At 33.2% G+C, this 15,316-nt stretch overlaps 1 protein-coding gene across 14 annotated transcripts in view; it reads left to right on the top strand.

The window, feature by feature from the left end:
- Positions 1 to 15,316, top strand: part of CLIP-190 (Cytoplasmic linker protein 190) — a 136,677-nt gene that overhangs the window by 31,647 nt on the left and 89,714 nt on the right. For 2 of the 14 annotated variants that reach the window (XM_088258179.1, XM_088258177.1), the window contains exon 1: positions 7,716 to 7,950. The exons of 10 other annotated variants lie outside the window; for them this stretch is intronic. In XM_088258179.1, coding sequence (XP_088114305.1) covers positions 7,902 to 7,950 — 49 coding nt within the window. In that variant the 5' untranslated portion in view covers positions 7,716 to 7,901. Of the gene's footprint in view, positions 1 to 7,677; positions 7,951 to 15,316 lie in introns of those variants that run through there. 2 more of the 14 variants (XM_088258180.1, XM_088258181.1) reach the window with 2 other exon arrangements.

Here is a 15,316-nt window from a genome sequence, read left to right as displayed (position 1 = left end):
ATGATGCGGAATGCATGAAACACGTGTCACAGTAGATTTTAAGAAATAGTGGTTTTTACTAGGTAAAACATTAATTAAAATTGGACAGATTTTACCACAAAGTGACTGCCGAATCAATTAATGAAAAAAAAAGAGATATTTGATTTCTCTATTTTCTATCTAGCTTAACTAACCATCCATTACATCGCTTCTCCGCAGAGATAGGTAGAGAGAAAAGATCGCACCACCAATATGTGTTTAAGTAAAAAAACTTCACCTCTTCCACATTCGTGCATACATACCAACCGTTTATTCCGACTCCTGGCCTTAAAACTTTCAAGTATATAAAATACTTGATCATGCCAAGTTTTCCTCGGTCTTCGTCTGCTCCTATTTCCAACTACATAATTCGCTTCATAAATTTGTTTTACCATTCTTTCATCACTCAATTGATTCGAAAACTGGAAATTATAGTTCTCCAGATTCGGGAGAGTAGCCCTTCAATACGACAGATGATTTGTGTTATGAATTTAACGTAACCATGATATTTGTTGAGTATCATATAAAACCCATTTCAAATTACGAGACGCATAATAACACAATAGGTCTTGGAAAATTGCATTGTATAGCCATTTAAAACAATCTTAATTCCAAACAAAACTCCGTTTATGAATAACGTACCATTTATCTAACAATTTAATTCGGTCAATTAATATTTGACATGCGTATCTATTCCCGTAGCACAACTATTAGCGATGTATGCCAATGGGGCAATTCATGATATCCCTTTTGCGCAAAGTGCAAAAGTGTCGCGGGCATCCCGCAGGGCTCCGTATTCTGCCCCCAAGAGGTGTTGCGCCCTTTCGACGAGGTGTTCCGATTTTGTGACCTGGATATGAGGAGTGTTGGCGGATTCTGCGGTGGGCATACCAGTTATGATAATATTATATCAGGTTCAAGATGTGACAGAACACAAACATTGCAATCTAATAATCAAGGGCAGGGTGGCCAAACTTTTGGTGATTTTGGGCGATCTGTTTTTTATTATTTTTTTTATTTATTTTATATATATTAAACATTAAAATCAATCACTGATTTTAAGAGTCTTAATTGTATTTAATTATTAAAAATATGTGACAACCGCCTTGTTACGGTATTTTCAAACTAAACTAAAAAAGGCGAAACAATTGTCACAAAAAATTATGTGTTTTTTAATAAAAAAAAAGACGGGTACGTCTCGAATCCGGCAGACATAAAAATCACAGTGAGTGGTTATATACTATAATAATATTACTTACATTTTTGTCAAAAAATATAAAAGTCAAAATGACTTACCAACAAGTAAATGCTTTAAATATGAATACTATTGAAAATATAGTACAATTTTAAATACAATTTAGTAGACTCTAAAAGTCATGGTTCTATTTAAATATTTAATATATGAATTAAAATGGAGTTCTACAAATGAAAAGCCAAATATAGAAATAAATAAAAATAAAAAAAAAATCTATTTTTTTTTGCTGATGTTAGTATGAATAAAATACACCTTATGTTTTATTTACAATACGAATATCAAATTGCAGAGTTTATATGGAATATGAATTTACATTAATTGAGTAATATTTCCTATATTTTTTGTCAATTTTCTTATTGGTTTAAAAGTTATTGGATTTTAGGGTGAACACAAGCTGTTCGACTAGAAATGGTAACGCGGTCGACGCTTTGGCCACCCCTGGTCAACGGAGATGAGTGTACATACTGAGATGTGTGCATTATAAATAAAATTGGACGTTTACCATATATATCAGCATCAAGTGCGGTGACCTATAACCGGGTCATTTTATGATTACTGAAATTTTAAAGATAGGTGTTTTAATTATGCGATTATTCACACTGGTGAGTCTTTATTATTATATTTTAAACGGTGAATTTTATGAGGCAATTACGTTATGATATATTTTTATTCTTATGTCTCTGACAGGATGTTGGGTTTCGGTGATCACTTCATCTGTATCTAGAACAACTCCTTTTTTCGAAACGAATAGAACTTCTAAAACGCTAACTACTTAATTTTGACAAAGCATAAAATTTTAAAACGATTTAATACATTATTTTATCGTGTTTTTGAATTTATAATACTAGTTTAGAATTTCAGATAAAACCGTTTTTTAATAAAAAAAAATACGTTTAAAAAATCTTCTAAGCTCTCTCCTGTAAAGTGACAGATTTGTAGATAAGAGTACTTTACGTAGGGGCCGTCGATATATAAATAAATAAAAAAACAATATATAAACCAATATCCATCAAAAACCACGCTGTATCAATATCACGATAATATTAAATATGACATGTTGTTTTTAAATAAATCAATTTAATATTTCTTCCAATATAATATCTTATCTCAAGGATATACAAACGTTTTGCCGATGTCCGGCTTTTTGAGTGTTATAATTATCTTGTCCGACTGACAGCTTGTTTGCGATACATTTAAATCAATATAATAATTTACCCATTGTACTATATAGTGTGGCCGACATTATATAATATAACATGGGATTATCTGATTAAGGAAACCATTAGTTTGACAGATATTTGACGTTTCATGTTAATATTGGTGCTGTCTGATTTATCTTTTCATCTTTTATTTATTTGAATAACAATGGTGTTTTTTTTTTTTTAAATAATTTTGACTGGCGCTAAGTCTGAGTTTAGACCAGGGATGGCGAACCTACAATTTGAACCGAGATGATTTTTGGTGGCACGCGAATAAAGAGAAAAAAATATAAATGATTTTACCAAAAATTCTCTCTCTGGTCTCAATTCTGCGGATTGGTCTGTAGCAACGGATGACATCTCTTTCGCCATTCTCGCCTATTTTCGGAAGTCCTCTTCAGCTCTTCACACGTAGAGCAGCCCGTGTCTTCGTATAAGTCGCTTAGGTATCCGTGGCGTGGGCGTCCTCTGGCGTTTATTCCCTCGATCGCCCCTCTATTATTTTGTGCAGGAAACCCTCTTGTCTTAGGTCCATTCGGCGCGTCTTTTGGAGATAGTCGCGAGTAGGTGCTTGCTTTCTTTGATCAATCGTAATACCTCGTCGTTGGAGATGTGGTCTTTCCAGGATATCCCGAGCATTCTTCTATAGATCCAAATCTCCAACGCATTCAGCCTATTATCTCTTTCAGATAGGCACCATGTCTCGCAGCCATACAGTAGCACACTCCATACATACGTTTTGACAAGAAGTTTGCGTAGTTTCAGATCTATGTTATTTGATTGGAAAATCACTGATTTACTGTTAGACGCAAGTCTTGCTTGGTGTATGCGACTGTCAATCTCGCCTTTTGACCGGCCATCCCAAGAGATCCTGCTTCCGAGGTAGACAAACTCTTTCACGTTTTTTAAGGAGTACTCCAGACATGGACACTCTCGCTCGCTGTTCGGTCAAAAATTACAAAACGTTAAAACTTACAGACGAAAGTACTACTGCTTGTATTTTATTAAAAGCTACCAGCTATGAACCCGATAAAATAAAAATTGGCATCTAGCATCCAACAATAAAAATCTCTATAATAATGAATTGTTAAGGGTTCTTTATTTTTTTATTAAGTCAAATTTTTATTTATACTTTTATTCTGCCATTAATAAGTACTTAATTATTTGTTTCGATGTATTGATGCTTTGTCTACATTAAAAATCAGAAGTTACACAAACATTTGATGCGTTTTTATTTCCATTTCATGCGGCACGCAACTAAAAAAAAAATTGTCACTCAGGCTCGAAAAGGTTCGCCATCTCTGGTGTAGGCAGTCAAAAACTACGACTAAATTTATAATTAAAAACTGCACTAGAGCGAATAAGTGCTCAATGCAACAATCCATGTAGATGAGGGTAACAGGAAGCAATATCCGGTGTGGATATGATGCAAGATGTTTGCATTTGTGAGCGTGTTATGCAAAATATGACGTTAAACGTACGGTGGGATTATCTCGTGGCATTTCTAAAAGCGTTGCAAATGCAATGTCTTCTCACGTTGAATTACAATGAAAGGTCACTCTAATACGATGAAATTGAACTGTAATAGAACGTACCCCACATTCTCTGTATAGCAAATTTATGTATATAAATATATAATTTCGTAATATAACTTCATTTTGCCTGAGAAAAATTTCTTGAAATATAAGTTCATATTATTTTTTTGACATCTCAACATGGATGAAGAACAATGTGGAAGTCTGGGCATTTACGGGCTTACGACCGTCATAGGCTGGCTTCTTCCATCTCACAAATGATGTCTCTAGTGAAATTGTAGTGATTCAAGCACTATGTTTCGAAATTCAAATATATAGAAGTTCCAAGAATTTGAGTTGCGTGGTTGTCAATCATGGGTACAATTGGTGAATGTCACACATCGCTCACTTCTTTCAACGACGTCATGAATAAAAAAACTTGTTTTTTCAGGAGAACGTTTTTAAAGTTTAAAAATATAATACAATATATTAAAAATCAATATCAAGCCACTTCTTGAACTTTTTATTGTGCAACAGATGTTTTTAGGTAAAACCTGAAGGTTTTTTCTCCATTTGAAAAATATTTTATTTGTTTAAAAAAATAATTAAACAATACCTTTTCTTCAAAATGCAAAAACAACGCTTTCTTCCCTGTAGCGGGTAAATATTAAGTTCTTCTTCTTCTTTTTGATGGCTTTTCACCCATCTTGGGTGTTACAGCCAGTGTCGAGTTATTAAATATTAAGTTAAAAATATGCCACTTTTGCTGGGATATAGTACATTTTCTGCGCATTCCGAAAACATGCACAACTGAAAAATTACGATTTTTGATATATGACGTTATTGAAAGGAGTTAGCGACATGTGTTAAGTCATTATTCAAACCAGCCTATAACAGTCGTAAGCCCTGTAAACGCCCAGACTTCCATACTCTTCTCCACGTATGTTAAGTTGTCAAAAAGAATGCAAACAGAATAATTTAGAAATCACAAAAATTTTCTGTTTTTCATGATGATATTTTTAGGACAATTGATTTTTTTATCAATGAAAATAATCACAGCTGAAGGAGTGTGTTAAGTATAAGGTCAGCAGTCATGTCGACGCCCAGTTCGGTCATTAATTAATTGCTTGCTGATTCCCACAGTTATTTCACAAGATCCAACATAAATTGTGTAAGACAATAGCGTCCAAATCTATATTAGGCCGCGCGAACGAGGAATTCCGATCACTGCTTCATTAATGGATTCTAGAATCTAGGCTGCCCTTCTCATTGATTGGTATTGTTTCGTGTTATTCCTCCGAATGGACACGAACGTGTGCAATCGAGCTAATACATACACTATATTCTGTATTTTAAAAGCGTTGTTATTTATAATATATGAAGTAGAATATGGAATTCTTGTCGGGTTGTGGTCCCGTGGTTAGTGTCGCGGACTCTTAAGTCAGAGTTTCTCGGTTCGAACCCACTCTACTACCATTTGATACCTATTTCTAATAATGAGCCGCTTAGACTCACAGAAATAGTATGAAATTGAAATATTTGTGTAAATAATAAAAAAAATACAAATACTTATCTTTTTAAAAAAAAGTATTAACAGGGCCTATGACCTATCACGATCATTTTATTCAACATTTACCATTCAACTATTCGTCGATTGAAACCTAAAACCTGGTGGTATCAAAAGTGTACGTAATCGGAGGGCATGTATGATATGGATGTGAAGGGAGCTAGGAGTGTGAGATTGTAAAAATTTAATGTCAGGGCGGAAGTATGTGGCGTTCCATCCTTTCTCTGCCTATCCGTACAGTGAAATGGCGTGATGGTAGTAGTTGTAGTAGTAATAGTATGCGGCAAGGCTTGGAATGCAAAAATTCTGAATTCGAAAAACTCAGTATGCATGCGGCAAGGCTTGTAATCCAAAAATTCGAAATTCGAAAAACTCAGTATGTATGCGGCAAGGTTTGGAATTAAAGAATTCCGAATTCTAAAAACTCAGTATGTGGTAAGGCTAACCAACAACAAAATAGAGTACCTATTTATTATATCGCGGTAATTGGAGGGTTAGCGCTCACGTTTTTTTTTTCAATTTCATATCTTATTGTTTTAGCTACGTTGAAGTCATCTACTGAATTTAATATTTCACACATTGTCTCGTGTATCGCGAATGATTAGATGAATTTCTGATAGGCCAAACCCTGTGTGTGCGAATAGCTCATAAGTTACGTAATAATATTAGGATTAGATATTCTATGTAGCAAACACTTTATTGTGTATAATGTATATCAACTAAGCCGGAATCAAAATGGAAGATAACGCGTCAATAGGCAGTATAGATAATTTAGACCTTTCCTTACACATTTTTCCAGTTCAGAAAACAAAGTTGTCCAAAATTTAATACATAATATTTTTTTCAATATCACACCAGTGGTTTCAGGTCAAAATTTTCGATCATAACATATATACTACTATTACTAATACTTTTACCACTATGCCGTTTTACTGCAGGGGTAGGCAGAGAAGATCGCCACACTCTTTGGTCCTGACATGCACTCCTAGCTTTCTTCACGTCCATGCATCTAGTCATACATGCCCTTCGATTGCGTTGACTCTTGACACCACCAGATTTTAACGTCTGATCTATTCGTGCCAATTCTTTTTTGGCTGTCCTCGTTTTGTTCTCCCGTTAGCATTTGCCAAAAATATTTTCTTAGTCATTCTCTCGTTATCCATTCACTCCACTTACTTTACCACATTTAAGATATTTTATTAACCTTTTCAGTTATCCCTAGTTTTACGTTCCTCTCTAGTGTCTTATATCATACAACGATTTTCCTCTAATATCTAAACATGCAAATATTTTATTTTTTGACATCTCATCAAAGATGAAGAAGAATATGGAAGTCTGGGCATTTACGGGGCTGACGACCGCCATAGGCTGGTTTAAGTTTTTACTTTACACACGTGTAACATTTACCAATTTTACCCATTATTGACAACCCCACTACTCAAATTCTTGAAAGTTCTATATATATATGAACCAATTTTAAAACATTGTTCTTGAATCACTAGAACTTCACTAGAGACATCTATTGGCGTGATGAAAAGAAGCTTTATATTGAGCACAAACTCTTTTATCTGTTTATTTATTATCTGTTGCAAATATTTTAATTGGATTCATTTTTGGTTATTACTATTATTATCATACTTATGTTAAGAATAGGCGTGATCCAACATACCAGTGTTGGAGTCCTTAAAATCTGGATTAAGGCGGCAACAGTTTTTTTTTATTGGCGCATTTAAAATCTGCGCAACGACTGGCCTATATTTATAGAGCTGTCACTTGACACGAACAACTCGAGATGATCTCGTCGATGACTATTTGCCCCATGCAAATATATCCATACATCATCCAAAATGTTCACCCAAGTACGCACTCTGACCTAATCAACACCATGTATACAAAAGTATCTCATCGTATCATCAACAAAACACCTTCGTCGACAACATCACCGTCCGGACCCGTCCAAATCAGCGGGTCACGCATCAAAAAATACCAAGCAACATGCTGAGATTATGAATTTGTTGAGTAAATGAAAAACTCCGCTTGTTCGCTGGTCTAGTTTTATCGTCTGTTTACCTTTGATTCGTGACTGTGCGGTTGGATCCCACACTCCGCCTTCGTACGGACCCTGCGACACTTCAACTTCACCCAGTCGCCGGTCGACGCTCAGTTCTGTTCTGATCGTCGCAAGAGGAGCATCTTGCACAGCGTCCACGCATCCGACGACACGTGCGTGAAAACTAATCACCGAAAAACGAAAATAATTGTGCGACATTTGAAAAAAATACGACAGGGGTGCAGCGACTTGAGGCGATACTAAAAATTTCCGAACGCGTCCATTTTTCACCGCCGCGATGCCAGCCGTAGCAGCTTGTTCGAACGGCGTCTCCCGACCTTACTCAGGTGAATAATAATAAAAGGCTTATTTTATTTTCAATACATGTTTTTAAAGGGGTCTGTTCGGTTTTTATTGATGCTTTTTAATATGTTTACATTAGATAAATTCACAAATAAATCTTCTTTACAATAGAGCGATTTGAAGTATCCTCTACTCCCTTTTTTACGCACAAGAATAAATTAGAAAACAAATAGCTAAGTAAATTAAATTTGGTATAATGACTTATGTGTGATCATTGTATAATATCATTTTTAACTAAATGTGTTAAATCGTTTTGACTTTAGATAATATGGGGAACACTGATATAATAGTCTGCTTACAGAAGGAAAATAAATATATATCATTATATATATATATATATATATATATATATATATATATATATATATATATATATATATACATAAATTAATATTAAATAATGTTAGTTTATGACTTATAGCATAAATACGTTTAGAAAGTATGTATTTTGTATAATTTTCGGCAAATCGAAATATCATCCAAATTTCGCATATTTTTTTATTTTTTTTTATTTAGTATTTCACATAACTTATAATATTTAGTTTTTTAATAATTAACTCGTGTTCGCGTAAGTAGACCTGTGGTATTATTCGTCGTTCCGGGTATAAAATAAACAATCTTTATTTTTCGGTAAACAATATCTGGTCCAATAATTCTCTAATGAAATCCGTATTGATACCAACATATTTTTTTAGTAAAGCGGTTTTTCCGAGAATTGAAATTAGCAATTCACGAGATATTTGGATTATTAATTTGTTTGACAATCATTTTTAAATAAATGTTTTGATTTGAACAGCTACATAGCTCTCATTTGATACACAAAGGGCGCTTGTCCACTACCCGCAATTTTACCGTCCGGCAATCCGGTTTTGAAAAATGAAAGCGACTACGACAGTTTAGCGTGATCGAATTTACGCGCACCGTGATGACGCACCGATCAAGCGTACCGATCCGAAGAAAGAAAGATAAAAGCTCAAGCCAATCATCCGTTTTATATGCTAACTGAAATGCCGGACGGTAAAATTCCGTGTAGTGCACCAACGCCCTAATACTGGTTTTATTTGCACAACAATGTACGAAAATTTCGATGTTTTCCTACATTTTTCCGTCTTTTATTTTATTTTATGTATCATACCAAAACGTATGATACATTACGTTTTATTACGTTTTATTCATATTTTATGCGTTTTAATATTTAAAATTTGCATACAATTAATCCAAAAACGTTTCCATTGAACTAGTATTAATTTGAAACGCAATATTCGGTGATGTGTTCATGCACTGCGCCATTCGAATGGAAATGTGTCCTATACGATTTTGGATATTCATTTTACAGAATGCATTTTGAATATCAAAATTCAATAAATAAAAATTCAAATTTTACTTCGTAAATCTATTGTGACATGTGTTTCTATCCATTCTGCATCAATTATTGAGAAAAATACGGAATGCATCAAAACAAAATTCACATTTTTTTAATAAAGTGGAATTAACCAAGCAAACTTTGAATTGAAATGTGAAGATACAATAAAATGATTCGAAATGTATCGAAACGCATGACACAATAGATATTAAGAAATACTGGTATTTACCATGTAAATTTAAGTTAAAAAATGGATATATATTACGACATAGCTACCGCTATAAATAAATAAAACCCCTATCCGCACCCCAATGGTGCATAGGGCACTGCTTCATATAAACGCAATGTTATCTCGATCGTTTACACATGAAGGAAAGGTGATCAGCCCTCCGCTTCAGGTACCAGTCCAGGGTAATATTGAATAAATATTACAGTGAAAAAATCACGTATATTTAGTTGAACCCCCTGGGAATCGAACCCGGGACCTCCAGAACGGTAGCCAAGCGTGCTGACCATTACACTACGGAGGCGGACGAATAATAATAAAAATTAAATGCATTTAAACGATGATTATTTTTTTTTAAATTGTAATTATTATTATTTTGTTAGTAAATGAAAAGAAGACTTGACACTGGCAAAAACATTATCTCACTGGGTGACTGCCAAATTAATAAAACTAAATAAAGTGTTGGGTAATATATCCAAAATTAAACACGGTTATTGTATTAAATTATACTTTTATTTACTTATATATGATAATATGTGACGTATATTACCCAACAATTTAATATGGAATTCTACCAACTGTCTGCAGTTACAATAAACAAATCAAGTGATTGAGATTTTAATCGTTTTTTGATAACAGTTATTTTATTACAGGTATTTTGTTATATAATAATAAATAAAAAACCCTTATCCGCACCCTAATGGTGCATAGGGCACTGCATTATATAAACACAGTGTTACTTTGATCGTCAACACACAAAGGAAAGGTGATCAGCCCTCCGCTTCAGGTACCAGTCCAGGGTAATATTGAATAAATATTAGAGTGAAAAAATCACTTATATTTATTTGACCCCCCTGGGAATCGAACCCGGGACCTCCAGAACGGTAGCCAAGCGTGGAGGCGGAGGCGGACAAAATATTAAATTGTAAGTTATAGAGATTTTAAAACAGTTATTTTCTAAGTTCTATTGTCAGTTATAGAAAATTTATCATTAATTAAAGTACACGTATTTCTACGTGATCTGGTCACCGCTATAGTTCTCAGGTGAGATGAGTGGGTTTTCAAAATATAAACCACAAATTTTAAGCATGATAAATGGTTTCTTTTAAAGTTGTTTTTGTCAAACTGGAAGCAAATCTCTTGCAGGAAGTCGCGTTGGATTATTATTAATTTACAGCGAAGGACTTCCATGTTATTAACTCAAACAATGCCTCTATTACCGGATGACATGTGTATTTTGACATAGCGTAAACGTAGAATCTACGATTCCGTCAGTTTAAAATGTGGTAAATAATAATTATGGAAGATTCACTTATTTTCTTTTTCAAACGAAAATTGTATTACTTTTTTTACTGTACATTTTCAAACCAAGTATCTTATTCCTCAAAAATATATAGCGTTATGATATATTATTTTTTGGATTTTTTGGACACAGCTGGGTAGGTACAGTCCCCAACATATGCCCCTTGCCCCAGCTACAAACACCTAAATATATATATTATATATATATATATATATATATATATATATATATATATATATATATATATATATATATATATATATATATATATATATATATATATATATACACACACACACATATATATATACATATATATATATATATATATATATATATATATATATATATATATATATATATATATATATATATATATATATATATGTGTGTGTGTACATACACATAACGTTAAGGCGGGATATTCGATAGCCCGCAACGAAATCGTTTTTGTATTGAAAACATAGTTTTCTTCGGCACAAATAAATGATTTTGAAAAGAAAAGGGTGAAAGGTGAGAAGTTAAAAAATGAAATAAATGCATATGTATTCTTTTGAAAAATTGTGCGGAAACAACACGTCTAGCTTCTCGCGCAGCCGGTCGCGTTCTGAATTTGTATGTTTGGGATCTCACCCTTAAAAGGCACGCCATACCTTAAAATTAAAAATAAATAACAACTGAGTACGTAATAACTTAACTGGTGATATGCTCGTGACAATAAAATTCTGTATTATGTATTCGAGTGACGATGTCGTCTATTCAATGTTTTTACTGTCTGAAATGGAAGTTATATGACAAATTTGAGGTGATAATTGGATTAATGTCATCTAGTTAACCTCCGAATTACGATTGTAGTCGAAATACTGTCGGTCAACGCTGTGCAATTAATTTTTTTTACCGTGGGTCGCTCTGTTTGCGTATTTTCCCGTTTTTTTCTTCCTCCTAAAATGATTGTTTATGACCCTCCCACCAGTCTTTTATGATAAACATTATAATGGCTGTTTGATAATAAAAATAATGGTGTGACTGTTTTGCTCCGTTGATTCTTTTATAATGCCATAGCGTATCTCATCCTAACTGCAGTACTAAGCGTAGAAGGGGTAACCGACGTTTAATATGAAAATACATTTTTGATTGAGTCGGCAGTGACATTGTGGTAATATGTGTACATTTTTATTTAAGTTTTACTTGGTAAATATCACTTTTTATTAAACTCTATCGTGACACGTGTATCGATGCGTTCCGCATAATACGGTTTTGAAAATGATGGGGAATGCATCGAAACAAGTGTCGCAATAGATTTTAAGAAAAAGTGGTTTTTACTAAATGAAACTCAAATTAAAAATTAAATTATTTTCCATTTTTATGGCATTTGAATAGTGTTTAGTCATTTTTACTTTTTATACAAAAATGTTAGTAATTTTGATTTCCTGACGATTTACTACCGGTTTCGACGGGTACCTCTTCGTCAGGACAATCACTACACCAGCATGCAAACAATATTATACGTCACTAACATGGCACACGCCATTCACACACTTGAAATATTTTTCGTAGATTTGTAATCTGCCTAGTTTTTGTAAGATATTTACTGAAAAATAATTTGTGTAGATAATTTAACAATTCAAATATGAAATGAAGTTTTTCTTCTTCTTCTTCTTCTTCTTCTACCCGTTATACGCACTAAATGGTGCATCTAAGCAAACCATGAAAAATTTAGCAGAGGCTCTTTTAAATGTATGCAACATCTTTACCGAATTATTTTACATACGTTGATATCGCTCACTCCTTTCAGCAACGTCATATATCAAAAAACTTGATTTTTCAGAAGATAGTTTTTAAGGTTTAAGAATAAGTATAATAAAATGTATTAAAAATAAATATCAAGCCACTTATTGAACTTTTTACTGTGCAACAGATCTTTTTAGGTAAAACTTGAAGGCGTTTTCTTCATTTGAAACATATTTAAGATATTTAAAAAAATAATTAAACAATACCTTTTCTTCAAAATGCAAAAACAACACTTTCTGCCCTGTAGCGGGTAAATATTATGAAAATATATGATATGCGGAGTATGTATATATATATATATATATATATATATATATATATATATATATATATATATATATATATATATATATATATATATATATGCGGGTAAATATATAATATATTCGGTGAGTGGTTATATACTAATTTTATTTAAAAAAAAATGTTAAAAAAAATAGGTAAATATTATGTTTAAAATATGCAGCTTTTGCTGGGATATAGTACATTTTATGGGCATTACGAAAACACGCACAACTGAAAATTGACGATTTTTGATATATGACGTTGTTGAAAGGAGGGAGCGATGTGTCAAAATATAAAGATACGTGTGTAGAAACCCAGATTTGTGACCAAGGATTTGTAAACAGCCAAAATGTAGTGAATTATGATACATCGTTTATACGCGTGTCGATTAAAACGTCAGTTACCACTTCCTTGCTTAGCGCGGTAGATCACAATAAGACCACTGAGACGCCATTACAAATTATCTCATCTTGTTCCAAAGTTTTTTTTGTATTTTTTTATTGAATCGTTAGTTGTATTTTATTACTCTGTTTATTATGGTGCCGCTACTTCTGTAAGAAATCAGAACAAGGCGTTTTTGGCGAATAATCATTGAATTATTGCCATCATCACTCCCACCGTCAGCAGATGTCATGATGACCATAAGAACTACCAAACCATATTTACGGGACTGATAAAAAACCAAAACTGAGCAGCGGTGAATATTATCTTTAAAGAAAGATTGATGTGGCGTTCTATTCTCTCTGCATGCCCCTGAAGGGAAGCGGTGTGATAGTAAGTGAGGTTTATGCCCCATATAGGTGTAAAATAATTTTTGAAGATAAACTAGATAAAAATGAACGTACAACATTTTGAGTGTGTCCAAATACTTCAAATCAAATCTGGATTATCTATAATTATAGGAGTTATTTTCATATTATTTTTCGATATCTCATCAAAGATGAAGAAGAATATGGAAGTCTGGGCATTCCTTTAGTGCTTGAAAATTATTACCAAAAAAACAGATACGATTACTTGTTCTACTTACTTGATATAAATCTTATTTTATTTTTGACATCTCATCAAAGATGAAGAAGAATATGGAAGTCTGGGCATTTACGGGGCTGACGACCGCCATAGGCTGGTTTAAGTGATCACTTTACACACGTGTAACGTTCACCAATTCTACCCATTATTGACAACCACACTACTCAAATTCTCGGAAGTTCTATATATATATATATATATGAACCAATTTTGAATCATTGTTCTTGAATCACTAGAACTTCACTATAGACATCTATTGGTGAGATGAAAAGAAGCTATTTATTGAGCAGAAATTCTTATATTAAATGCCCAGACTTCCATATTCTTCTTCATTTTTGATGAGATGTCAAAAAATAATATGAAAATAACTCCTATAATTGTAGATAATCCAGATTTGATTTGAAGTATTTGGACACACTCAAAATGTTGTACGTTCATTTTTTATCTAGTTTATCTTCAAAAATTATTTTACACCTATATGGGGCATAAACCTCACTTACTAACTATCACACCGCTTCCCTTCCGGTGCATGCAGAGAGAATAGAACGCCACATCAATATTAGATTTTTTTTAAATAAATCAATAAATCACATTTCTTGCACACAATATGTCAAATAATTGAAAGCGCCCGGGTCAGGAGTCGTAATAATCGTCGAGTATGTATGAGAAGATGCATGTATGTAGAAGAGGCGAAGAATGTTTGCAAAGACAGAGTGGTGTGACTACCCCTGCGGGGAAGCGGCGTGATGGTTAGTTAGTTTTTTTTATATAACATTCCTACCCTCTCTTTATCCTTCAACGTCCCAAGGAGCCAACTCAAAAATTTAGAATTAGCTTCACACACGTGTTTGAAAATGATGCGGAATACATCGAAACACGTGTCACAGTGTAGATGTAAAGAAAAAATGGTGTTAAAAAGAGAAAAAAAATAAAGAAAAATATTAAGATTTTATTTTCTTTTCTTTTAATTTTATTTCCAAAGATGTAACATGTCGTTTACAACATTTTGAGTGTGTCCAAATACTTGTTCACAAAATCTGGATTATCTCCAATTGCAGGAGTTATTTTCATATTATTTTTTGACATCTCATCAAAGATGAAGAAGAATATGGAAGTCTGAGCATTTACGGGGCTGAAAGTCTGGGCATTTCTTTACATCTCACTAATGGATGTCTCTTATGAAGATCTAGTGATTCAAGAACAAGGTTTCTGAATTGGTTCATATATATAGAACTTCCAAGAATTTGAGTAGTGTGGTTGTCAATAATGGGTAGAATTGGTGAATGTTACACGTGTGTAAAGTGATCACTTAAACCAGCCTATGACGGTCGTCAGCCCCGTAAATGCCCTGACTTC

The sequence above is a fragment of the Brachycentrus maculatus genome, unplaced genomic scaffold, assembly GCF_059751285.1.
Source record: "Brachycentrus maculatus isolate JH-2025_06_01 unplaced genomic scaffold, ASM5975128v1 h1tg000091l, whole genome shotgun sequence".
In the NCBI taxonomy this organism is placed as follows: Eukaryota; Metazoa; Arthropoda; class Insecta; order Trichoptera; family Brachycentridae; genus Brachycentrus; species Brachycentrus maculatus.
The sequence above is the reverse complement of the archived record's forward strand: the minus strand, read 5'-3'. Positions and strand labels throughout refer to the sequence as shown.